We start from the raw sequence: 25,971 nt of genomic DNA, 5'->3' as shown, positions 1-25,971 counted from the left end.
CTTGCCTCCCCATTGGAACAGAGATTTCATGAAATCTCCCCTGCAGGGAACAAGCCACTGTTAGCCCCTTGGTCCAGCGAAGACGCCCCATTGCCCCTGCTCCCCGGCTAGCCCTGCTGAGGAATGAAAGGAAAACGCAAGGCCGGGGGGAGCGTCAGAAACGTTCCCGATTCTCGGACTCTCCAGGGAGTGGCCAGGTTTCAAGGGGACTTCAGGAGCTGTTTGGGGCCAGCCGTGGGGGTCAGGACGGGACCTAGGCCATGTTTGGACCCGGCCCAGCTCAGGTATACAGGCCATGTGCCGAGCACGAGGGGGCAAGTCTGCCCAACCTCTGACCCCCACGAATCCGGGGGCCACCAGGATTCCTTAGGGCTGAGAGGCCAAGCTATTGATCCTTTCACATTAACGCTTTCTGCTCCTTGCAAGGGGGGTCCCAGGGCTGAGCTGTGTGAGCCGTTATATTAATGCTCCCTGCGGCTGCTGGGCTGTCTGTGTCCAGGGGCTAATCCCCCCCCACCTTAGATGATATCATTTCTGTGGCAGGAAGCCAGTACGCTCAGCCTCCCTGCAAGGAGGGTGGGAAAGGGGGCTGGGAAAAGCGGCTGAGGGAGGAGAGGGTGTGTTTTCCTCACCACTGCTCTGGGTTAAGGGAAGCCGGGGCTGCATTCCAGAGGACTCGCTCTGACCCAGGAGTTTCCCCTAAGCCAGATCGTGGCCGGGGGCAGCTGGAATAAGACAGAGACGCCACTGTGTCCGGCCAAGGGGGGACGAGCCAGCTGCTGGTCAGCAAGATCAGAATGAAGGTAGGGACCGGGCAGAGCCCTGGGCCGGCGGGGCAGCTGTCAGCCCTGTCACAGGGCGATGAGTTGGGGAGGATGGAGCGATGCTGGTTCTCTAGGCCGCTGTGCGGGTCCTGGGAATGGGACACAGGATTTAAGGCCGGATGGGACCACCAGGTCATTGGATCTGACCCTGCAAACCCTCTCCTCCCTGCAAGCCACACCCCACAGCTGATTGCAGACATTCCCTGGGTGAGCGGCAGCGCAGGGGGGAGCCCCTGGCCCTCTCTGCTGGGGGAGGAGGGGTGTGTCCAATGCGAGCAGCTGGTCCTTAGCGTACAGTTTAAATCAGTGGAAGATCTGCAGGGCGCTGGGATTCCTGGGGGAGAAATGGATCCCAGACTCGTCATTAGAGAGCTGGAGATTGGGGCAACCATTGTTACTTTTCTTTCTTTCCTTCTTTCTTTCTTTCTTCTGAGCCCCTGTGCTGTATTCACTAGGCCACACTGCCTCCCTGTCGTACTGCCAGATTCTGATCATTGTTATCCCCAGTGTAAATGCAAAGCAATGTGAATGGAGTGACTCCAGATTGATACCGGTTTGAGACCGGAATGTGGGCCAAGGAGAAGAACTGAGCTCCCGTTTTATTAGAAAGCAGCGTCATTTAGCGGTTGAACCCTGCCGGCCGTGGCGTCGGGGTTTGCGGCCACTTCCGCTCTCTCTCCAACCAGCTGGCCTCTGTGTTTATTTTATTGGTGCAGCCTAATCTGCCCCTTCGTCCGAAAAGGGAACGGTCCAAATTCACCGCTGGCATAAGCATATGCAACTCCATTGTTACACCAGGGAGGCCTTTGATCCCAGACATCTCTCTCCCAGACCAGCATGGGCCGGGTTTGCCAGCGGCCGGGCTGGATTTGCCGGTGCCCCGCACGCTGCGCCTCTCTGTAGAGCTGGCGGCTTGTTTTGGTGCCTGGTCAGGAGCTGAGGGCGTGTGAAAATCTAGTCCGGAGTGGTTCGTTCCGTCACCACGGCTTGCTGGGTTTGAGGGCGCGGAACAGCTGGGCCGTGGCACCGCATGCCCGGGGCGTGTGTGTGAGAGTGTGCGAGGAGGCGCTGGCGGGTGGATCGGTCGGCATGGTTTTGCACGAAAGCCGCCGCCCCCCCAGTGGCAACCCCTAGTGTGCGTGTCCTGCATGAGCACTCGTGCCAGGCCTCTGCACCAGGGTGTGCAGCTCCGCGCACGTGAAAACACCCAGCGGGGGAAACACCTTTAGGCCCGGCTTTCGCCTCCCTAGGTCTTCACCCCACGCACCGTCCACCTGTGGAACTCATTGCCAGGGTGATGTCATGAAGGCCAAGAGTGGGGCCCCAAAAGAATGAGATATGCGGATGGAGGATAGGTCCACCAATGGTTATTAGCCAAGATGCTCAGGGACACAACCCCCATGCTCTGGGTGCCCCTAAACCTCCTCCTGGACACCAGGGGAGGGTCGCTCGATGGTTGCCCATTCTGTTCATTCCCTCTGAAGCATCTGGCCCCAGCCACTGTCGGAAGACAGGATCCCGGGCTAGCTGGATCCCAGTGTGGCCGTTCTTATGTGCACTCAAGATTTGCCAGATCTCACTATTTGCCTCCTTTTGCTCTACTTGACAGCTGGTTCTCCAGCCAGCCCCGGGCTGAGTCACTCCCCCCACGGCTGTTCCCAGTAGGAACAAGCAGGCAAAGAGAACTGTTTTCCAGGTCTGGAAACCACGTGGGTGCATCTTAAAGGGGCAGCTGCACTGGGGCTGCAGATCACTTCCCTGGGCTGGGAGGAGCTGGAAGCTAGGCTGGGCGGGTGGGGGATGACGCTACAGGGGTCCATACTGAAAACCGCACCCTCTCCAGGCTTCAGTGGGAGACTGCAAGTGGAAAGAGCCTTCCCCCCGGAAGGCCTCTCACCCTGGCAAAGCCAGTTCAGCTGTGCAGACACAAGAGGAGTGGGATGGTTTTGTGGGGTGCTCCGGATGGCTGCTGCACCCCAAAATCATGGTGCTCCCCTGCACCTGGGCTCTGTGCATTCTTGGCCTCAGGGCGAAGCTTAACAGGTGTATGTTTCGATGCTGTCCTGCCCCCAGGGCCATGGGGAGCAAGGGGCCTGCCTGCATAAGGGATGCCAGCAGCCCAGGGAGGAACGAGGTGACTTGTGCCAGGTTGGTACCGTGGGAGGAGTCAAGGCTGCTTCAATCTAGCATGCCAGGTAATCAGAGCAGGAAATTGCCAGCAGGACTCCTGGGTTCTATTCCTGGCTCTTCTGCAGGCAGGTTATTGCATAACCCACTGCAGAGTGTCGCACCCCTTCCTCCTCTGTGGCCAGGGCCGCTGTTAAAGGCAGCAGAGCAGATTAGATGGGCCCCTGGTTGGAGCCAGAGTGGTGCCCCAGAGAGCTCACAGTCTAGCCTGAGGATGGGAGGGGAAATTGAGGCACAGAAAGGGGCCATGACTTGCCCCAGGTCACCCAGCTGGAGAGGCGGAGCCGGGCCTGGAACCCAGCTGTCCTGAGCCCCAGGCCAGTCCCCTGACCTCTAGAGCAGGCCCGTCTCAAAGCGCAGGTGGGTCCCGCAGGCCCCCGGAGCCCTTTGCGGGGCATGTGCAGGGGAATCTCCGCGGGATGGGCCGCAGGACTGACCTGAGGTGCTGGGGAACAGGGAGCGTTGGAGAAACTCAGGGAGGGGGAAGCCTGGGTCTGCACGAGAGCTCCACTCCCCCGCAGAGCAGTTAACCCAGGGCCAGGGTGGCAGGGAACTGCGGCGGGAATTTGCCAGGGGCCACTTAATTAGCGGGTCAGAAGACTCCAGTGGCAGCCCCTTGGCACCCTCCCAAGGTGCCTGCGGCCCCGGCCAAGGGCAGAGACAGTGGAGAGACGGAGGAGGGGGACAAGCGTGGAGCAGGGAAGAGGGAGGATGGCGAAGGGCAATTGGGGACTGTCTCCAGGGAGGCATCCCTGGAGGGGCAACAGAATGGGCAAGAAAACAAAACTGGGTGTTCGGGATTCGCCCCCCCACTCTCGCAGGGCTGCGCCGTGCTCCTGAAGTGGGCCAAGCCTCAGTGCTAGGAGACCTGTCCCGTGAGCTCAGGAGGTAGGACGGGCTACTTTTACACCCAGCAGCCCCGGGTTCGAGCCCCGCCATGATCCACCCACAGGTGTGTCCTTCCAGGAGGCTGAGTTCCTCTCTCGGGTGGAAGGGAGAAGTGAAAGCTGAGCTGGCATCTTCCAGCGAAGGCCTCCCAGTGGGAATCTCATGCCAGGGGGTCTCTTAGTGAGGCTGGGAGCTCTTGGCATGGGAGGGTGGGGATCTGTTGGGGCGGGGGGGCCAGGAATGAATTATTCCTATGCGTGGGGAGGGAGAAGGGGTCAGGTCTTGACTCTCAGGCTCTCTCTGCTGCCTTGAGCGGGAGTGAGAGAAGGTGGGGAGGGGGCTGTCCCAGGCAAAGTCCTGCTGACATGCACGGGGTGGGGGGGTCAGGTGAGGGAGGGGCAATGCCTGTACGTCTGATGCCTGTGTGTGTACATCTATCCCTCTGTCCCGGAGCCCATCACCTCCGCTCAGGGCTGGGGGCTCCCGTCCATGCTTGGGGCCTGCCTGCCCCGGCGGACAGAGGGTTGCCGACCCCTCTAGGCCTGACACTGAACACCCTGCGCTGCTGGAGATAAGCCCGGAGCCGGGGCCAGAAGAGCCGCCCGAGGCATTTCCTGGCTGCCTCTGGGGAGGGGCCAGCAGCCTCATGGGTGTCACAAGTGCGTCGGCACTCAGCCCTGCCTGGCCCACGGGGTCGCGTCCAAGCCTCGCCGATGACATACTCCGAGGTGCGCAGGATCGCCAGGCCAGAGCCAGGCCCAGCCTTGTCCCGGCAGGCAGGGCCCCGCCCGTGGTGGCCTTCGCCGTGACCTCAGCGCAAAGGGAAGCAGCTATTGTGAGTCAGGAAACACCAGCTCGTCCCTTCGTCCTGATCCCAGCCCCTGGGCCAGCTTCTGGCTCATTGTTTCCAGTCTCACATCCTATCCCCCGTGCCCTGGCCCCCTCCGCCTCTGACCGGGCTGGGCTGCCGGGGGAGCGAGACCTCTGCTGGGACGGGCTGAGCCCACCGTGCCGTTTGGTGCCACCCTGGAGGGGGCTGCATCGGCACGGGCGGGCGCTCTCTCCAGCCGGCCTGGGGCTCTGAGCCAAGAGGGGGACCGGGGCTCAGCCTCTCCGGCCAGCCCTGCACCGCGCCGGCTGCTATGAAGCCTAGGAACACGGTGGAGATGCTGCTGAGGGCACTAGGAAGGCAAGAAAGCACCCGGGTGCCAGGCTCCAGCAGGGTAGGAGAGGACCACCCCCACCCTCCTTACCCTCCCACCCCCCAACTCAGCTGACAGCCCCACCAGTCCAGGGAAGGTGGGGGTGGGATGGAGTGGGAAAGAAGGATCAACTCCTCTGCAGTGGGGGGTTGGGGGGGGCGTGTCAGCAACATAGGGCTCACTTGGGGGTCAAGCTCCTCTCATAGGATCTAGGGGCTTAGACATGGGGTGCACTTGGGGGTCAAGCCCCTCTCTTAGGATCTAGGGGGGTTAGACATGGGACTCACTTGGGAATAAAGCCCCTCTCATAGGATATGGGGGGATTAGATATGAGGTGCACTTGGGGATAAAGCCCCTCTCGTAGGATATGTGGGAATTAGACATGGGGTGCATGTGTGTGGGGGGGGGGTCTAGCCCCTCTCAGAGGACCTAGGGGGGTTAGACATGGGGCTTACTTGGGGGGGTCAAGCCCCTCTCATAGGCTCGGGGGGATTAGACATGGGGTTCTGGAGTGGGGGGGTCTAGCCCCTCTCATAGGATCTAGGGCAGTCAGCCATGGGGTGCACCTGTGGGTCGGACCCTCCATTGGTAACCAAGGTAACGTGGAGATGGAGGGGGCCAAGCCCCAGCCAGTGGGAGGCGCTGTCCCCAGCCCATGCAGCGGGAAGGATGTTGAGGGTGGGGGGGCCACGGGCAGGTCCCGGGGCCATCCGAAGGTCCCACGTCCGGCTGACTCAGAAATAGCTTCTGGGAGGGCCCGGCCTTGTGACGGGGCTGTCAGGGCGCCAGGGCTCTGCTAATCGCCGGGGCCCTGGAGCATGGCCCAGCCAGAGCCATTCCGGGCTTGGAGCAGCAGGAGGAAAGGCTGGACTGTGGGGCCCCTGCTTCCCTGGGCCCAGCACGGCCCGGAGGCTCCAGCTAGTCCCCGGGGCCAGATCGCGGCCCTTCAGTAACGGGAGGTGATGAGCAGAGATGATGGTGTGTGTACAGCAGGGACATTGGGCGGGAAGGGTTAACCAAGCAGGGCCCGGCATTGGCACCGGCTGGCACTGGGAGGGAAGGGTTAACCAGGCAGGGCCCGGCATTGGCACCGGCTGGCACTGGGAGGGAAGGGTTAACCAGGCAGGGCCCGGCATTGGCACCGGCTGGCACTGGGCGGGAAGGGTTAACCAGGCAGGGCCCGGCATTGGCACCGGCTGGCACTGGGAGGGAAGGGTTAACCAGGCAGGGCCCGGCATTGGCACCGGCTGGCACTGGGAGGGAAGGTTTCTCCTGGCCCATCCAGTGACTTGTAGAGCTCGAAGTCCCTGTGCTGACCCCTCCAAGCCAAGCGTGGCAAAGGCAAGTGGTCAGGGTGCTTGGGAGGAGCTTGGCAGCTACCACTGACCCTTTGGCTGCTTCTCCGATCCCCTCTGCATGCTGGTGGGTCCAAAGCCAGGGTCTGGGTGCTGCTCCGGGGCCCAGCCCTGCACATCTCTGGACTATACACAGCTCACAACACACCGGCCTCCCCTCTGCCACCTTGTTGGGCGATGCCCATGGCTCTCCCACATCCACCCGCCTGCCTCTCAGTGAATATTTGGGGGGCTGATCTGGAGACAATGTGCCCCCTCCTGGGGCTGCATTTTCTGACCAGCTTCACTGGGGGAACCTCAAGTCTCTTTCCCCCGCCGGCCGTCCCCATCCAGCGGGCCCCTGCGTGAAACGAGTTTGCTGGGTCTCAGCCCAGAGCCTAGCCAGGGGGTATTGCCAGGCTGCACAGAGGGCTAGCGAGCTGAGCCCATAGCCAGGGTCTGTGCCAGGTTTGCCCCCTTTCCTCCCCCCATGGCGCTGGGCTCGCTTCACTGCTGTGACTCCCCATGCCAGCTGGATTCCAGCACGCTTGGGCAGGCTAGCCTCAGGCCCCTCTTTTGCTGTGTAGACAGACCCACCGTTTATACCCTCCCAGCCTGGGCGCTTTGGGAATTATAAAACACTCTCACGAGCAGTGCCGGCACCAGCGTGGGCGACTGCGATCGGCTGATGGTGGCGCGGGCACCAGGGGATGGGAATTATAGGGACATTCTCCGGGGGCCATGGCTGAGGCTTGGTGCACACAGAGGGTTTTACCAACCCAGTAATTTTCGTGGAATTGGTTTCCAAACGAGAAGCGAGATCCCCGGATTCCGGGCAAGACGTTCCCAGGTTCCCTCCCTCCTCCGGACCTGACCCCACATGGGAACCAAGAAGTGAAACTGACTATGCTGCTCCGAGGGGAGTGAAACTGACCCGTGTGGTTTTGGGCTCCAGGGCAAAGAGATTGACTGGGAGGGAGGTCTCTCTGGACCGTTCAGTTCTGGCCTGATCCGTGGCCCAAGGGAAGAGAGGCTAGTTCTAACATTGATAGTTTGACAGGGCCTATTTTAAGGCCAGGCACCCTCCCTACCCGTTCCCTGCCAGCCATTCTCTGAGCACGGGCGTGTTTCCTGAGCAGGGAACAGGGAGCTCAGCTTAAGGGGAACCTCCCATCCCGTGTATATCTAGACTGAAATGCAAGGGCTGGTGTCTCTGCTGTGGCCTGGTGTGGGTGCCCGGGGGCATTGGCACCCACTCTTAAGGGGTGCAGCAGGGCATCCCCTGCTCGTCCACCGGACACCAGGAGCAACCAGAGAGGGGCGGCAGGGCAGAGACTGTCTATGGGGCATCAGGAGCAGCCATTCTCTGCCAGCTCCCTAGGGGGGAGGGTGAATCTCTAAAGGGAGGGGGGAACACACACTCCCCCCACCCCAAGGGTCATAGCATGGCTCCTTTGCCCTTGATCCACCCTTAGGGTGGCACTAACAGGGGCGTTGCCTCGGAGGAGGCGCTGGGCACAGCTGGCTATGTGTCTTGTCCCCCCGCCGAGGGTAGGGCGAGGGGGGTACAGCAGGGATGGGCCAGGGAGTGATGCCAGCTTGGGCAAGTGCCTCTCATGTTATAGGGAACCCTCCTCCCGCACTGCTCTGCCAGCTGCCCGGCAGGGAGGGCCGAGCCTGTGGAGGCCTGAATCTCCCCTTTCCCGAGTTGAGTGGGGGCTGGATCTGGGTCCTGGCTCCATCCTGTCTCCATTCCTCCCTCTGCATTTCTCCTCCCTCTCTCCCTGCTCACAACACCCCTTCCCAAACCACAGTGAATGGGCCCTGGACACTGAACTCTGCCCGCAAGTGGGGGCCAGCTGGGGGCATGTGGATGGGATGGGGTATTCCCATGCCCTGGGTGACGCCCAGAGGCCTGCAGGCCCGGGGAGGAGGGCCCAGCCGCGGGTATGACCCAGAGATGCTGGTACACTGCCCGAGGCATGGGCACTCAGCAGGCAGCATCGTGACCCAAGCCAGTGAGTAAACATGTTCTCCCGCCCGGTTCCTGGACTCGGCTGGGAGCGGGGAAGGGCTGGCGGGGGGGGAGGGAGGGGGCTGACTGTGTCGCAGCTCCCCACGGGCAAGGATTGCGAAAGGCAGCCACAGCTAAGCCAGATCCCTGCTGTATTTCACCGCCAGCCTGGGCAGAGAGCAGCCCGCCCTGAAGGGAAAGGACGCAGGGTGGGACTGCCCTCTGCCCGCCCCCACGCGTCTTGAACAGGATGCCGGTAAGCGGTGCTGCTGCGCTGAGGGTCAGCCTGGCTGGGTGGCACTGCCCACAGCCTACGCTGCCCGGGGTCGGGGAGGGAGGCTGGTGGGGCTCAAGGATGGTGGGGGGCCATGGGTGAGGGCTGCGTCATGTGCAGGCCGGCAGGTGTTTCTGATCCTGCCCCGCCCAGTGCCCACCGCTGTGCAAAGGGTGTGTGAGACACTGCCCGGCTGATGGCACGAGGGGCCGGGCAGCGAGAACGGGGGACAGGCTACTCCAGCTAAGCAACCTGTCTACACAGGTGTCCCTCAGCCCAAGCTAGAGCCGAGCCGGATGCACACCAGCGGTGCCCGTCTAGCGCGCGGCCTGGTTTTGTACCGTGCCCATCCCCAGCGTATCTGAGCCCCTCTGAGCACCTGTCTGGAACCAGAGGCTTGGCTGGGCGCTCTCTGTTGGGTACCTGCCCAGGGGTGACTGGCGGGTCCTGTGCCATGCATGCAGCTCACAGTGAGGAGGGGGCTTATTAGCACAGAGGGGTTTACCCCCACCACTCCCCCCCCACCATCTCACTGGACCCTGCCTGCTTTCTCCACATCTCGCTGGGCCATGGCCCTTGCCCCACCCCCATCTCACTGGGCCCACCCCCGATCCTGCCCTTTAAGAAAGATCCTTGTTTTCGCACCGGGCAACAAAGCTGGCGATTCATGGCTATTTATAGCGTGGGCGGCCATGCCCCAGCCGGTGTGAATGGCCCATTCAGTGGGGTTTATATAGGCGCAGGCAAAGGGCCTCATTCAGTCACCCCTTCCCTTCCCTTCCTCCCCAGGGACGAACTACATGTCCCAGGAGCCTCTTGCCCTACTGGGGGGACGGGGGGGGCAGGGGGAGGAGGCTGCCTGGTTGATTTCAGGCGTCATTAACCAGATGGGGGGGAAACCTGGCTGGAACCAATTGGGCGCGGCTCCTGCCAGCCTGGGCAGCTGGTGCCAGTGGCCTGGGACGGCGGCTGCAGTTCCCATGTCCCCAGCTCAGTGAGCATGGCCACTGGATTGGGTGGCTTGGCTACCGGGGTGCAGCGGGGTAGTTGGCTCCAGTGTCCACTGAGTGGTGTGAGAGAAGAGAAAAATGGGGGGGGGGGGCCTTTGGGGGCATCCCGTGTCTGTCCTGAACTGGTGGCCACCTCCGGGGCTGGGTTAAAGGTGGGGTGAGGGTCTCAGACCCCTCCCACACTGCCCCATCACCTTCATACACAAAACCCAAAGGGTTTTGCAATGGGGCGGAGGGGAGACAGGGCTTTGGAAGCAGCAATAAACAGCCCCTGCCCTTAGGGGGCAGCACTGGGGCACCGGCAGGGCTGTGGCCGTCTCAGTGTTGAGTGCTTTCAGGGCTAACCCCAACGAGGCCAGTTAACTCGGCCTGCCTTCTGAACCCACCCACCCCCTGCTGCAAAGGTGGGGGCGTTGCTGCTGTTACTGCAGCAGGCCCTGAGAACTAGGGCCCCGTTGCGCCAGGCGCTGTACGTATGTACATAAATCAAGGCCGTCCTGCTCCCAAAAAGCTCTTGGGCCAAACAGACCAAGGGTGGGAGGGGAAACTGAGGCACGGAGTGGGGAAGGGTCTTGCCCAAGGTAGAGCTGGGGGTAGAACCCAGGTGTCCTGGTTCTCAGTCTAGCACTAGCAGAAAGGATTCCTAGCCCTGTGCCTGTCCCACTAGGCTGCAGCCTGCTCATTCACTGGGCACGGTGGTGGGCTCAGGCCAGTGGAATTTGGCCCTGTGTAACTGAGCAGCAGCGGGCCGGTGCGTGGGGGCAGGGAAGGAGGCTCTGCGGGGAATCCATGGCATTTCACGTGCCCCCCCGGCCGCATGGCTGGAATTCGGCCCCTCGAGAGGCTGCGTTTCCGGCCGGCCAGCTGTTGCGTTTCTGGCTAATTGGTGCTGCGCTGTGGGGCTGGGAAGCCAGGAGGGGGATAGGGGTCAGCGAGGAACCCGCGGTGTGGGGGAGGCGGTTGGGAAAGGGCCCCCACCCCCGCAGCTTGCAGGACACATTTCCCGCCCCTCTCATGATGACCTCTGTGCAGAGCTGACAGTCATTGGCCCTAACTGGCGCTCGGGTTGTGGGGGCTGGGAGAGTGAAATCTGGCAGTAGTGCCCCAGGGCGTAGGGCCTGCTGTGCCCGGGGACTGGGGCATGGAGTGGGCTGTAGAGACCGAGCACCCTCTGCAGGTGGGTGTCCAGTGCCCTGTCGCTCTCTCCTTTAAGGCTCCTCCAGAAAGACAGCATGATCTAGTGATTGAAGCACTGACCTAGCGCTCAAGAGACCTGGTTTCTCTCCCTGGGCCCGTCACTGCCCTGCTGGGTGACCCTGGGCAAGTCATTTCCTTGCTCTGTGCCTCAGTTTCCCCTCCCACCCCTTTGTCTATTAAGGTTGGAGAGCTGTTTCCCTATGTGTCTCTATAGCACCCAGCACAGTGCAGCCCTGATCTCAGCTGCGGTCTGTGCAGTGCCTGACAGAAACAATGGGGCCCTGATCTCAGTGGGGTCTGTACAGCGCCTGACACAAAGGTACCCTAATCTCAGCGGGGTCTGTACAGCGCCTGACACAAAGGTACCCTAATCTCAGCTGGGGTCTGTGCAGCACCTGACATAATGAGGCCCTGATCCTGGCTGGGGACACCAGGCGCTTCCGTAATCCAAATCTTCAGCCCATGTCACTGTAGCAATAAGAAGTGGCGAGTGGTGTGGTGGCCCTGCTGGCTACCTGCTGTGAAAGAAGCTCCCCCCGGCAATGCGGCTGACACGTGAGGCCATTATCCATGGTGCCATAGGCCCCGATGCTGGCCCCGGTGTGATTGTGGTGCCATGCGGGGCTCAAGGCATTGTAGCTGTGGGTGCTACACATGGCACTGTATCCGGCTGTGCCCCACGAGTGGGGCTGTGCCCACGAGTGGGGCTGGGCTCTCTGGGCACGGGTGCTATAGGTGGCTCTGTACCCACGGGCGCTAGACGTGGCTCTGTACCCATGGGCGTTCCGCATGGCTCTGTACCCATGGGCGCTAGACATGGCTCTGTACCCACGGGCGCTAGACGTGGCTCTGTACCCACGGGCGCTAGACGTGGCTCCGTACCCACGGGCGCTCCGCATGGCTCTGTACCCACAGGCGCTAGACATGGCTCCATACCCACGGGCGCTCCGCATGGCTCTGTACCCACGGATGCTAGACATGGCTCCGTACCCACGGGTGCTATGCCTGGCTCCGTACCCACGGGCGCTAGACATGGCTCCGTTCCCATGGGCGCTATGCATGGCTCCATACCCACAGGTGCGCCATGTGGCTCCATACCCATGGGCGTGATGCGTGGTTCCGTACCCACGGGCGCTAGGCCTGGCTCCGTACCCACGGGCGCTAGACATGGCTCCGTTCCCACGGGCGCTATGCATGGCTCCATACCCACAGGTGCGCCATGTGGCTCCATACCCATGGGCGTGCTGCGTGGTTCCGTACCCACGGGCGCTATGCCTGGCTCCGTACCCATGGGCGCTAGACGTGGCTCCATACCCACGGGCGCTATGCCTGGCTCTGTACCCATGGGCGCTAGACATGGCTCCATACCCACGGGCGCTCCGCATGGCTCTGTACCCACGGATGCTAGACATGGCTCCGTACCCACGGGCGCTATGCCTGGCTCCGTACCCACGGGCGCTCCGCATGGCTCCGTACCCACGGGCGCTCCGCATGGCTCCGTACCCACGGGTGCTATGCATGGCTCTGTATTCACGGGCACTAGACGTGGCTCCGTACCCACGGGCGCTATGCCTGGCTCCGTACCCACGGGCGCTCCGCATGGCTCTGTACCCACGGGTGCTATGCATGGTGTCACGGAGTCCCTGGGCGATGCTCTGGAACTGCTCCCCATGAAGCCAGTCAGGACTCTGGGGCAGTCGCCTTTCTGTGAGCAGCCTGTCTTCAGGACACACAGCTCACTCAGCTTCCACCTTCCTGGGTCTGACCTCGGAGCATTCAGCATCCTCTGCCCCTCCATGCGCTTTCCCCCAGCGAGTCCGCTCAGGCGGGGCTCCTGGGGAAGCCAGAGGGTCCTGCACCCCAACTTCGCAGTCAGACGTGACTCTCAGCCAGCCAGTAAAACAGAAGGTTTATTAGATGACAGGAACATGGTCTAAAACAGAGCTTGCAGGTGCAGAGAACGGGACCCCTCAGCTGGGTCCATTTTGGGGGGCAGTGAGCCAGACAACCACGTCTGCACTTCACTCCATGTCCCAGCCAGCCCCAAACTGAAAACTCCCTCCAGCCCCTCCTCCTCTGGGCTTTGTTCCTTTCCAGGGCCAGGTGGTCACCTGATTCCTTTGTTCTCCAACCCTTCAGCTCTCACCTTGCAGGGGGGGAAGGGCCCAGGCCATCAGTTGCCAGGAAACAGGGTGTCGGCCATTCTCTGTGTCCAGACCCCTGCACACACCTGCCCTCTAGGGCTCTGCAATGATCATACACCCTTACTCCACCCCCTAGATACTTAAGAACTGCCTAGGGGAAACTGAGGCACCCCCACACTATTCAGAGGAAACATTAAGAACAGTCCCACTTCGTCACATCTCTCCCCCCTTCGAGATCGAACTGAGCGGGGTCACTTTAGCCGGTGACCTGGGGAAGTTCGAAGCCACCAACGTTCCCATGGATGCCCCAGCATCTCTCCCATTCCTTGGTAGGAGTTACACCAGGCCCTTCCAGTTTCACGCCCTCCCTTAGGTCAGGGTGGTCGATAGCACTCGCAGGCCGCATGTGGGAAGGTTTATGCAGCCCATGCCCTTTGGCCACCCCAAGAATGTCTCCCCATTGACCATCACCTTCTGCTCCCACTGGAGGTCCGAGGGGCCTGGCCCCAGGAAACTCCACACAGACATATAGGTTGGGGTCAGGAGTGGGAGCCCGTCCACATCCCCAACCATCTGGCTGACGGAGTCTATGGCCTTGGGACCCAGCAAGGGAGCTAGACACCGGGGCTTTTCCGCAGGGTCCCCTTGGTTCAAATCGCCAGCCTGCTCAAAGGCAGTGAGGTGGGCATCCAAACTCCCCCCCCTTAACCAGGGGCAGCAATTTAGTCTCGAGGTTCCCTGCGGAACTGGCCCCCCGGGATCTATCCCCACTCACCCCGGGGAGGTCCCCTAGGCCTCTCCGCTCCCCCACCGCCAGTTCATCCTGCTGCTGCTTCTGCAGCTCTTTCTCGGGCTCTCGCTGTCTCCCACAGTCCTCTTACTCTCTCAGACTCAGCTCCAATCCCGTCCGTCTCGATCCCCCGATGGGGAACCCGATCGTGAAGACCCTCGTCTGGTCGGGGACAGGAGTCTTGGCGATGCCTGGCTCCCGCTTCAGCTGCTCTCAGATCCTGCTATAGCCCCAGTTGGGGTCAGGAATCTGTTCCTTAGAGCGGTCATCCTCCTCCAGCTGCACGATTAACTCTGCTTTGGTGAACTTTCCAACGCTCAACCCTCTCTTTCTGCACAGGGTTACAATGTCCTTCTTAAGGAGACGGTGACAGGCTATCACTCCGCTCCTCCCAAGTTGTTGTGGACTCACAGGCCCGTGTGTTCTCAGCTCCCCACGGTTTCCAGGGAGAACCCCTAGTGTGCCAGCCCTTCTCGAGGTCACCACCTCTTTGCCAGAGTCGAGCTGCAGACTCCTCCGCCCCTTGGACTGCTCGCTGCAATCCCCAGGGGAACCCTGCTACTGCACAGTCCTTCTCGCTGGTCACACACTCCCAGGGGTTAACCGCCCCCCGAAACCGCTCCTCTCTGAGCCTTCAGCAGGCCTGGTCCTCGGCAATCCCCCTTCGTGTTACTGCTCCCCAGTCACTTACTGCAGGAAGCACCATCCACGGGGTGCAGTACATCCCACCGCTGCCACCAGTTGTCACGGAGTCCCTGGGCGATGCTCTGGAACTGCTCCCCATGAAGCCAGTCAGGACTCTGGGGCAGTCGCCTTTCTGTGAGCAGCCTGTCTTCAGGACACGCAGCTCACTCAGCTTCCACCTTCCTGGGTCTGACCTCGGAGCATTCAGCATCCTCTGCCCCTCCATGCGCTTTCCCCCAGCGAGTCCGCTCAGGCGGGGCTCCTGGGGAAGCCAGAGGGTCCTGCACCCCAACTTCGCAGTCAGACGTGACTCTCAGCCAGCCAGTAAAACAGAAGGTTTATTAGATGACAGGAACATGGTCTAAAACAGAGCTTGCAGGTGCAGAGAACGGGACCCCTCAGCTGGGTCCATTTTGGGGGGCAGTGAGCCAGACAACCACGTCTGCACTTCACTCCATGTCCCAGCCAGCCCCAAACTGAAAACCCCTCCAGCCCCTCCTCCTCTGGGCTTTGTTCCTTTCCCGGGCCAGGTGGTCACCTGATTCCTTTGTTCTCCAACCCTTCAGCTCTCACCTTGCAGGGGGGGAAGGGCCCAGGCCATCAGTTGCCAGGAAACAGGGTGTCGGCCATTCTCTGTGTCCAGACTCCTGCACACACCTGCCCTCTAGGGCTCTGCAATGATCATACACCCTTACTCCACCCCCTAGATACTTAAGAACTGCCTAGGGGAAACTGAGGCACCCCCACACTATTCAGAGGAAACATTAAGAACAGTCCCACTTCGTCACACATGGCTCTGTACTCACGGGCACTAGACGTGGCTCCGTACCCACAGGCGCTATGCCTGGCTCCGTACCCACGGGCGCTCCGCATGGCTCTGTACCCATGGGCGCTATGCCTGGCTCCGTACCCACGGGCGCTCCGCATGGCTCTGTACCCACGGGTGCTATGCATGGCTCTGTACTCACGGGCACTAGACGTGGCTCCGTACCCACAGGCGCTATGCCTGGCTTCGTACCCACGGGCGCTCCGCATGGCTCTGTACCCACGGGTGCTATGCATGGCTCTATACTCACGGGCACTAGACGTGGCTCCGTACCCACAGGCGCTATGCCTGGCTCTGTACCCATGGGCGCTATGCCTGGCTCCGTACCCACGGGCGCTCCGCATGGCTCTGTACCCACGGGCGCTATGCCTGGCTCCGTACCCACGGCGCTCCGCATGGCTCTGTACCCACAGGTGCTATGCATGGCTCTGTACTCACGGGCACTAGACGTGGCTCCGTACCCACAGGCGCTATGCCTGGCTCTGTACCCATGGGCGCTATGCCTGGCTCCGTACCCACGGGCGCTCTGCATGGCTCTGTACCCACGGGTGCTATGCCTGGCTCCGTACCCACGGGCGCTATGCCTGGCTCTGTACTCACGGGCGCTAGACGTGGCTCTGTACCCACGAGCACTGTGCGTGGCTCCGTACCCATGGGCACTACACACTGCTCTCCCATTCTTTAGAGACCCCTGTACCAAATCTGCCCTGTGTTTGCCTCCGTAGCCAGAAAAGGTGCCCAAGCCCCACAGCTTCAAGGAGAAGGCCTTTAAGAAGAAGAAGAGAGCGTGTGTGGTGTGTAAGGAATCCATCGAGGCGCTGGGCCTCGTCTGCCAAGGTACCAGCCCCCACCACCTTTACCCTCCTCAAAGCCGGGGCGGGGGCGGGTGGTCCGAGAGATCCCAGCCTGGCAACCCGCAGCCTCAGCAGCACAGTACCCTGGGCACTAGCTCCAGGACTCGCACTCCCAGCCCCTGTGCTCACCAGGAGCCAGGCCCCAGTGCATGAGCACCAGGACTCGCACTCCCAGTCCCCGTGCACACTGGGAGCCAGGCCCCAGTGCACGAGCACCAGGACTCGCACTCCCAGCCCCCGTGCACACTGGGAGCCAGGCCCCAGTGCACGAGCACCAGGACTCACACTCCCAGCCCCCGTGCACACTGGGAGCCAGGCCCCAGTGCATGAGCACCAGGATTCACGCTCCCAGCCCCCGTGCACACTGGGAGCCAGGCCCCAGTGCACGAGCACCAGGACTCACACTCCCAGCCCCCGTGCACACTGGGAGCCAGGCTGCAGCACACGAGCACCAGGACTCGCACTCCCAGCCCCCGTGCACATTAGGAGCCAGGCCCCAGTGCACGAGCACCAGGACTCGCACTCCCAGTCCCCGTGCACACTGGGAGCCAGGCTGCAGCACACGAGCACCAGGACTCGCACTCCCAGCCCCCGTGCACATTAGGAGCCAGGCCCCAGTGCACGAGCACCAGGATTCACACTCCCAGCCCCCGTGCACACTGGGAACCAGGCCCCAGTGCACGAGCACCAGGACTCACACTCCTAGCCCCCGTGCACACTGGGAGCCAGGCCCCAGTGCACGAGCACCAGGATTCACACTCCCAGCCCCCGTGCACACTGGGAGCCAGGCCCCAGTGCACGAGCACCAGGACTCACACTCCCAGCCCCCGTGCACACTGGGAGCCAGGCCCCAGTGCACGAGCACCAGGACTCACTCCCAGCCCCCGTGCACACTGGGAACCAGGCTGCAGCACACGAGCACCAGGACTCGCACTCCCAGCCCCCGTGCACATTAGGAGCCAGGCCCCAGTGCACGAGCTCCAGGACTCACACTCCCAGCCCCCGTGCACACTGGGAGCCAGGCCCCAGTGCACGAGCACCAGGACTCACACTCCCAGCCCCCGTGCACACTGGGAGCCAGGCCCCAGTGCACGAGCACCAGGACTCACACTCCCAGCCCCCGTGCACACTGGGAGCCAGGCCCCAGTGCACGAGCACCAGGACTCACACTCCCAGCCCCCGTGCACACTGGGAGCCAGGCCCCAGTGCATGAGCACCAGGATTCACACTCCCAACCCCCGTGCACACTGGGAGCCAGGCTGCAGCACACTAACCCTAGGCTGCACAGGGATCTCCCCTTCACACCCCCTTTTCTCTCCCCTACAGCCTGCAAGATCGCCAGCCACAAGAAATGCGAAGCGAAGGTAGGTGAAGGCATGATGCCGAATCGGGGGAGGGGGGGGGAGATGGCTGGAGCCCAGCCTTTGGGACCATGTCCCTTCCTGGCCATGTGTGATGGGCAAACCCAGCTGACGGGCGCCCAATGCAGCAGGCAGGGGTGTCTGTCCATAGAGGACTGGGGCCCCACTTACCCAGGTTCAGCTATCCCAATTCCACCCTGCACAGTCCAGCTTGGAGCGCTCCCGCCCCTCTAGCTCCCAGGCCATGCTCGGCGGGTGCTGGGGGCCCAGCGAGGGACCCCACCATGGCTGCAGCCAGAGGAGATGCATGCCAGCCTTGGGGCCGGTGGCCATGCCCATCGCCAGCTCTCAGGAATGGGCAGGGTTGCTCACCCCCGTGGGGCAGAAGGAGGATGGGGACAAGCCCCCCAGAGGGCAGGAAGAGGCTCCTGGCGGCAGGGAGATGGGGGAGCTCGGCCGGCTGTGGGTGGAAGCTGCAGGACTGCAGGGACAGGTCACTGCGGCCCCACAGAATCAGGGGTTTAGGGGAGGGAGGGATGAAACACAGCCTCAGTGACCCGGGCTTCAGCCCTGTTTACTGGGAGATCCAGGCCCTTATCCAGGCCAGCACAGAGCAAGATAAGAGCCGAAGGGAGCCCGTTTGAAGAGCAGCAGGAACATGGGGCCGTGGGAAATGTGCTGCGCCGAGGGAGGGAAGAGTGGGGGGCTGGCAGCGTGGCCGAGCAAACATTCCCCGGGGCTCTGGCATGAGATGTGGAGTCCTTCCCTCTCTGAGAGACGGACTGCGGCTGCTAATGCCAGAGCGGGTTTCTGGAGCTTTGTGGGAGCTGCGCTGGGAAAACTCAGATTTACCGGGGTCCTGGCAGGGCATTGCTGTGAGGAAGCTCACAGCGCTGGGGTCCTGGCAGAGCACTGCTGTGAGGAAGTTCACAGTGCTGGGGTCCCGGCAGGGCACTGCTGTGAGGAAGCTCACAGCACCGGGGTCCTGGCAGGGCATTGCATTAGGGAAGCTCACAGCCCTGGGGTCCCAGCAGGGTACAGCTTTAGGGAAGCTCGCAGCTCTGGGGTCCCGGCAGGGCACTGCTTTAGGGAAGCTCACAGAACTGGGGCCCTGGCAGGGCACTGCTGTGGGGAAGCTCACAGTGCTGGGGTCCTGGCAGGGTGCTGCTTTGGGGATTCCCAGCGCTGGGATCCCAGCAGGGACCTGCTGTGGGGATTCCCAGTGCTGGGATCCCAGCAGGGCACTGCTGTGAGAAGCTCACAGCACCGGGGTCCTGGCAAGGTACTGCTTTAGGGAAGCTCGCAGCGCTGGGGTTCCGGCAGGGCACTGCTTTAGGGAAGCTCACAGAACTGGGGCCCTGGCAGGGCACTGCTGTGGGGAAGCTCACAGAGCTGGGATCCCAGCAGGGCACTGCTGTGAGGAAGCTCACAGCGCTGGAACACTGCTCCGAGCTTTACTCTCATCCCCTCCTAACACACTTGGCTTGAGACCCATTGCCAGGGATAGTTCCTCATGGCCCAGCACTAGGCACAGTCTGGGCTTTGAGCCCTCTCGGCCGGATGCAGGTGGCCCCATGCTGAGCCCCACGGCTACCTGCAGCCCTCGGAGCTGGCTCACTGTGCCGGAGTCCCCGAAGTTGGCGTCGCTGGCCCTTTAAGCCTTGGTTGTGTAATTATGGTTGTGCGGAGCAGGGAGTTTTTCTTGGCCCCGGGCCAGCGTCTGCAGCTGGAGGCTGCTAGTTCTCCTCCGGGATTTTCCGGGGCTCTTTGCTCGGTGCAGACCCCTCCGTCCGTCCATCCATCCAAGGAGCGGAGGGCTGCACGGGAGTCAGATGAGGGGAAGGCGGGGGGCGAAGGGAGAAGTGGCTGAGCGAGGGAGGAGAGGATAGAGGGAGCGGAGAAGATCCTGCACCGGAGGGAGAATTGGGGGGCTCCCCTCCATGCGGGGAACAGCTGGATGGAGAAACCCGGCATCCTAAAGACGAGCGCCACCCTGCCCTGCTGACCCCCCAGGTATAGCTCCATTGTTGACAGCCAGGGGGACCTGTGGGCGAGGCCGGGACAGGACAGGATGCCCCTTTGATCGGCCCTCTCCGCCCCCTCCACCAGGGGGCAGCCTAGGGCAGAGCTAAGAGGACTCCAGGCCAGCCGAGGATGGGGATGGGCTTGGACCGATGCTCAGTGTCGGGGAGGGGGCTGAGTCGGGGTGAGCTGTGGAGGTAGCAGGGGGCATGGGAGGGTGATTGTAAAAGGGGGCAGACCAGCCACAGTGCTCGAATAGCAGCTGGCAGGAGGTCCCTGGGGGTCAGGAGCCTGCTACTGGGAAGGGTGGGCAGGGCTGGGCACCGTGCCCCAGCAAGTACCCTGCCCAGAGGTGCTATCAGGGTCCCTTAGAGGTGATGTTACCCTGAGATGAAACTTTGCAAGAGGGGGGTTTATAGACCGAGGCATCATCCAGTGTTTAGAGGACTGACAGCAGGATTCCTATGTTCCTTGCTCTGAGAGGGAGTGGGGTCTAGTGGTTAGATTAAGGGGGCTGGGGCCCAGGACTCCTGGGTTCTATCCCAAGCTCTGGGAGGGAGTGTACTCTAATGGTTGGAGAAGCGGGGGGGGGGGGGCGTAGAATAGGGAGCCCAGATTCCTGGGTTCTGTCACTCGCTCTGCTACCGACACAGCATGACTGTGAGCAAGTGCCTTCCCCGCTCTGTGCCTCAGTTTCCCCACCTACAAGATGACTTTTGGGGAGCAGGGGTGATGTGTGGTGGTTGGTAGAAGCAACATGCTCTTCAAACACTGATCCTGTTTGTGGAAAGCGGCCCCAAGTGGGGGCAGCGATGGGGGGGACTCCTTTCCACATGGCCCCTGTAGCTTTCAAGCCCATTTGCCTCTCTCCCAGAGTTTCTGGTCACGGTGCTTTTCCCACATCCCAGCCCTCTCTCCGTCCCACAGGCTGAACCAGATCTTTTCCCAGGCTGAAGCTAAGAGGCAGAGCGGGGAGAGGGGGCAGGAAGTTTGCGCTGGGGATGATTTGTGCGACACACTTTGCTCTGGACAGCAAATGTTGATCAGACAGAAACTGCGGGAGGGGAGGGGAGGGGAGTTAACAGGCCGGGAGATGTGGGAGAGGCTTGCAGAAGGGATGCAAGGTGGCTAGCAAGAGCTGCGGAGGAGATGGCTCTTGCACCAAGGTGGGATGCCCACCAATTGCCTAGCTAGGAGGAGGAAGAAGGGAAAGGAAAGGAGATTGGATATGTGAGGGGCTCCTGGGGTGGGATGGGGATTGCAGACCAGGGGTGGGGGCGAATCAGTGAGGGATTTGGGGGGCAGTGGGAAGCACAGGCCGGCGGGGGGGTGTCAAATCAGTGTGGGATTTGGGGGGTGGTGATGGGGAGCACAGGGGTCAGATCAATGTGTGACTCGGGGAGATGGGGAGCGCAGGCCAGGGGTGGGGTGTCTGATCAGTGCGGGGCTCAGGGATGGGGAGTGTAGGCCAGGAGAGGGGTCTGATCAATGGGAGGCTTGGGGGGAGTGCAGTCCAGAGGGTCGGCTCAGTGAGGGGCTCGGGCAGGGGGATGGCAGGCTGCTCTGAGGGGCTGGAGGGATTTCAAAGCCTAGAGGAGGGGAGAGCTGTTGGGGTGGGGGTAGGGGGAATGTGGTCTAATTTCTCCTTATGCAAGAGGCAACCTATAGCCTTTCTCCTGCCCGTTCCTTCCTAAGGGAAGTGCCCCCACCTCCATGGCTCTGGGGGGAGCGTATAGACCCAGCCCGGGGTGGGCAGGAGGGAGGAAGTACCTGCCCACTCAGCCCCACAGCTGCACGGGGAGGGCGGGCCACGGGGTGGCACTCAGTTCAGTCCCTCAGCTGGCTCGTTAAAAGGCCCATCTAATTTTATGACCATTGTTAACAGAGATTTATGGCCCCTGGCTGATTCAGTCTCATTCTCCAGGGTGCGGGGAGGTCAGGAAGGAATCCCCTCCGCACGGTGCGCCAGGTGTTTTATGGGGCTGAGGGGCAAGCAATGACACATCTGGTGTTGGCCACAGGACGTCGCCCCAGGGAGACCCTGGCTTGGCAGAACCCACCTGCCTAATTCTACCTTCCCTGCCTGGCAGGACCTCTGCGTGCCCTGTAATTAGGGGCTTGTTGTTACTCGGTGTTGGCATGCGGGGCTGTGGTGCTGCCAAGGCTGGGATGCTTGGGGCTCTGCCCGGCTCCGGTCCCACTAGCTAGCACCCAGCCAGCCGTGGCTTGTCCTCTCCCTGCGCCAGGGCCTCCCTTGGCTGATGTGCACCCGGCTGGCATGGGGAGCGAGAGGGGGAGGTCTGGGGCTCTGGCTGCAAACCCAGGGGGGCAGGGTTCATCCTGTAGCCATGCCCTGTCTCCCAGAGGGTGAGGGGCAGAGGTGCGGGGATGGAGCTTGGGGGTCCCCGTTCGGCTCCCTTTAGGTTCTTACAGTGCGTCCCTGCCGCTGCAAAGACGCCCCGGATCTGGTTCTTGGCCTGCGCTCCCCATCCCACCTCTCCCTCCCGAGCCCGTCATTGATCCAACATGTGCCCCCCAGCCCGTGTCCCCATCCCACCTCCCCCTGATCCCCTCTGTGATCCAACATGCCCTGCCCCGGCCTGCGTGCCCCATCTCACCTCCCCACAATCTCCTGTTAGCACCCCTGGCCTGCACTCCCCACGCCACCTCCCCCCGAGTCCCACACTGATCCAACCCCCTCTCCCCCGGGGTTGTCTCCCCACCTCCTCCTCCACCAGTTCCCAACCCAACCCTGAGCCCTGGCAAGGAGCCCCGTGTCTGGCCAGCTCCCAGGACGGTGCCCAGGGTGTCAAGGTGGCTTGGACAGAGACGTGCCAGGAGGCAGGGCAGGCGGGGAGGGAGGGGTGGCATGACACGGCCTGGGTGGATTGCCAGGCCCTGCTCCCCAAGCCAGGCCTGCTCGTGCCCCACAGCCCTTGGATACGCAGCAGCGCCCCTGGCTGTAAGGACCACGTAAGCATGATAAAGATCTCCGGCGCTTCCCGTTTCCTGGCTGCCAGGAGATAAATAAACTCTCCTGGATGCTAGAAGGGCTCGGGGCGTGGAGCTGGGCCACAGGGGAGCCAGGCAGGAGGGAGTGGGCGAAGGGCAGAGAGGTTTGGGCATGCAGGAGCTGGCTCCGGCGGGGGCAGGCTGGCACTGGGGGGGCAGTGGAGGAGAGGGGTGTACAGTGCAGGGTGGACGCTCAAGCACGGGCTTGGGAACACGGAGGCCACAAGCCCAGGACCCGCAGCCCCCGGCTTAGCGTGGGGGACAGACGTACCCATTGCAGGACACGCAGCTGTAGCTGCTCCTCGCCCCACACAGGGCTAGGGCGGAGGGCAGGGGTGCGGAATTGTACTCCCCTTAATACCGCGGAGAGACCAGCTCTGCCCCCAAGACTCCGGCACAGACCCTCCGCCCCCCAGCCACCCACTGCTGCACTGAGTTTAGCGGCCTCCGCTCGTCCGTGAGTCAAAGCCACCGAGGCATTATGGGAAAGGCAATCTTGGCACAGCCAGGTGCCCCCCTGAGGTGGGGGGGTGGGGCAGGGGAGGGCTCACCGGCCCCCTCCGAGCCCGTTTCCTTCTCTCTGGCCGGAGCCAGGCAGTGGGGGCGGGGTGGGGCCGGGGGCAGGTGTGGTAGGGTCCGGGCTGAATGGGCTCCCTGTGCACCCCAAGCCCGGGGTGGGGCGCACCCTGTTTATGTTTCTCTATATATAGCCTCCCCCCACCCCACCCCCACCCAGCGATTCCGGCCTCACCGCCTCCCAGGCCCTGCCATGAATCGCGGCCTCTGTGTATGCCCGAGCTGGAAAGGGCCGGCTGGGGCCAAGAAAAACACCCCTGCCCCACGGCCAAGGGGGGTCCAGCCCCCACGCTGCACAGAGCCCACCTCAGGAGCCAGCCACAGTCTCCTCCCCCTCCTCCCCCCGCCCCCAACCCAGGGGAGGAGACGTCCCGTCTGGAGGGGGGTGGAAGAAGCATCCCGGTGGCTGCCACGGCACTGATTTGCAGGAGACGCTGCCCAGCCGGGGTCCCCGCACCGCCCTGACCCCCCACTCTGGCTTCTTGTTTCAGGTGGCGTCATCCTGCCAGCCCCTTCCCCCGCCTGAATTGGTAAGTGCCAAGATCGGTCTGTCCCCATTGGCACCCCTCCGGCGATCTCTCACTGAGCCACCGGCTGCTAGAATGGGTAGGGGTGCGGGAGACGGGCGGTTTCCACGTGCCGGCCCCGGCAGCCGCCAGCCTTGCTCCCCCTGAGTCCATATCTCCCAGCGCTGGGTCCCTGGTCGATCTCGCCAGAGGCCTGGGTCGGGGCGTGGGTGGGAGACGGCTCAGGAAAGTCCCAGAGTGACGGGCCGCCGCGTGGGATGCTCAGAAAGGAGCCCTCGTCCCTTGGCCCCGGTGCCGACCCCGGTGCCGCTCGAGATGCTATCTTTCAGGCCAAAGGGAGAACCAAGCACCTGGTGACTCCTGCTCCTTCCCCTGGAACTTTTTTCGAGAGTGGGAGCCGCCTCCACCCGGTCCTGGCCAAATTCCAACCTGGGTCATTCCAACTGGCCTCCGCTGGATTGGGTAATGCCGGGCTCCGGGCTAGGACGCTGGCAGCAGAAATTAAACCTGGGCCTTCAGGATCTTAATGCACAGGATCTAGTGCGTGAGCGAACAGATCCACCTCACCCAGCTGACCCCGTAGCAGGCTCATCAACCGCTCTGGCCTAGATCCCTCCAGAGGGCACCGGGCTGCTGGAGATGCACAGCGCCACTGGCATGGAATACACTCGGATTCACTTCCTGTCCTAAATGGGATGCAGCGTAGCTGCAAACCAGCGGCCACGTCCCACCCCAGAGCTGGCTGCATTTCAGCGCTGGGTGAGCCATTTGCCCTTTCCATTGGGCGCTTCGACTTTCGGGTGCCCAGCTGGAGGCCTGATTTTCAGCAGCCAGAGAGCTCCTGATCGGAGTCCGTAGCGAGGCCAGGTAAATTCCAGGGGGTTCTTCTAAACCAGCGGGAAGTGGTGCAGATACCCATGTTGCGAGTGAGCCTGGGAGTCGGGTGGCATCCGGGCCTCAATGCCGGGGTATATCCTGATGTGAAAAGCTGGGATAACCCCACCGGATGAAGCGTTTCCTGGTGGCCGGCCTTATCATAGAATCATAGAATATCAGGGTTGGAAGGGACCTCAGGAGGTCATCTAGTCCCACCCCCTGCTCAAAGCAGGACCAACCCCAACTAAATCATCCCAGCCAGGGCTTTATCAAGCCTAACCTTAAAAACCTCAAAGGAAGGAGACTCCATCACCTCCCTAGGTAACCCATTCCAGTGCTTCACCACCCTCCTAGTGAAATAGTTTTTCCTAATATCCAACCTAAACCTCCCCCACTGCAACTTGAGACCATTACTCCTCGTTCTGTCATCTGCTAACCCTGAGAACAGTCTAAATCCTTCCTCTTTGGAGCCCCCTTTCAGGTAGTTGAAGGCTGCTATCAAATCCCCCCTCACTCTTCTCTTCTGCAGACTAAACAATCCCAGTTCCCTCAGCCTCTCCTCATAAGTCATGTATTCCAGTCCCCTAGTCATCCAGGCCAGGGATAGGGGGTGCAGTGGAGAATAAGTGGGAGCAGGCTCAGGCTCGTGAGTATGTCACTGGTTCAAAGCTGGGTCAGGACAGCAATGACTATTTGTCACCAGCTGATGGTTGTTTGGTGGCCTTTGCCTTTGGTGTCTCAGTGGGCAAGTGTCCCCTGGCAGGCTGGGTGGGAGGGAATAGAACCCATCTCCAGAGGGAGTAGTCACCCTGTGGCTGCCTGCAGTGCACCCGCGCCCGGGTGCTACACCGGGGTACGTCAGCAACGCAGCAGCATGGAGGAAGCTCGATGCTGCTGTCTCTGCCTGGTGCACAAACAGCTGGTGTGGACGTCAGCCCTGGGACCTGCTGCCTGGTGAGCTCAGTCCTTGGCAGTGAAAAATCGTCCCACTCCGCCCTGTCAGAGAAGTTCCAGATGTATCATCTCCCAGCCAGTGGCTTTGGCAGGAGGGTTCCTCTCTGGCCTGAGACAGGAAAGTCCCCTGGGAAACTTGCCAGGGCCTGATTCTCCATCATGCCACACCTCGGGTTGCCCTTACACCAGGGCATAGTGGGGGCAAATGACACCAGCGTGTGAAGGACAGTCAGGTGAGGAGAGTTCTGATGATGTTCAGAGTCATAGGGGGCTAAAGTAAGACTCAGAGGGCCTGGGTTCAAATCCCTGCTCTGCCACAGGCTTCAGGTGACCTTGGGGAAATGGCTTTGTCGCTTTGTGCCTCAGTTTCCCCACATATACAACAGGGATAATAGCCCTGCCCTGCCTCATGGGG

At 62.0% G+C, this 25,971-nt stretch overlaps 1 protein-coding gene across 6 annotated transcripts in view; it reads left to right on the top strand.

Annotated features, from left to right (window-relative positions):
- The window catches only part of TNS2 (tensin 2), a 56,771-nt gene that overhangs the window by 10,454 nt on the left and 20,346 nt on the right, over positions 1 to 25,971 (top strand). The window contains exons 1-4 of one of the 6 annotated variants that reach the window (XM_048834759.2): positions 640 to 803; positions 16,100 to 16,211; positions 17,555 to 17,592; positions 23,691 to 23,729. In XM_048834759.2, coding sequence (XP_048690716.2) covers positions 798 to 803; positions 16,100 to 16,211; positions 17,555 to 17,592; positions 23,691 to 23,729 — 195 coding nt within the window. In that variant the 5' untranslated portion in view covers positions 640 to 797. Of the gene's footprint in view, positions 1 to 639; positions 804 to 2,734; positions 2,973 to 4,848; positions 5,123 to 8,598; positions 8,706 to 16,099; positions 16,212 to 17,554; positions 17,593 to 19,431; positions 19,603 to 23,690; positions 23,730 to 25,971 lie in introns of those variants that run through there. The other 5 variants (XM_048834757.2, XM_048834758.2, XM_048834760.2 and 2 more) reach the window with 5 other exon arrangements.

The sequence above is a fragment of the Caretta caretta genome, chromosome 20 (assembly GCF_965140235.1).
Source record: "Caretta caretta isolate rCarCar2 chromosome 20, rCarCar1.hap1, whole genome shotgun sequence".
Taxonomy (NCBI): Eukaryota; Metazoa; Chordata; order Testudines; family Cheloniidae; genus Caretta; species Caretta caretta.
Note: the sequence above shows the minus strand (reverse complement) of the source record. Positions and strands in the feature narration are given on the sequence as shown.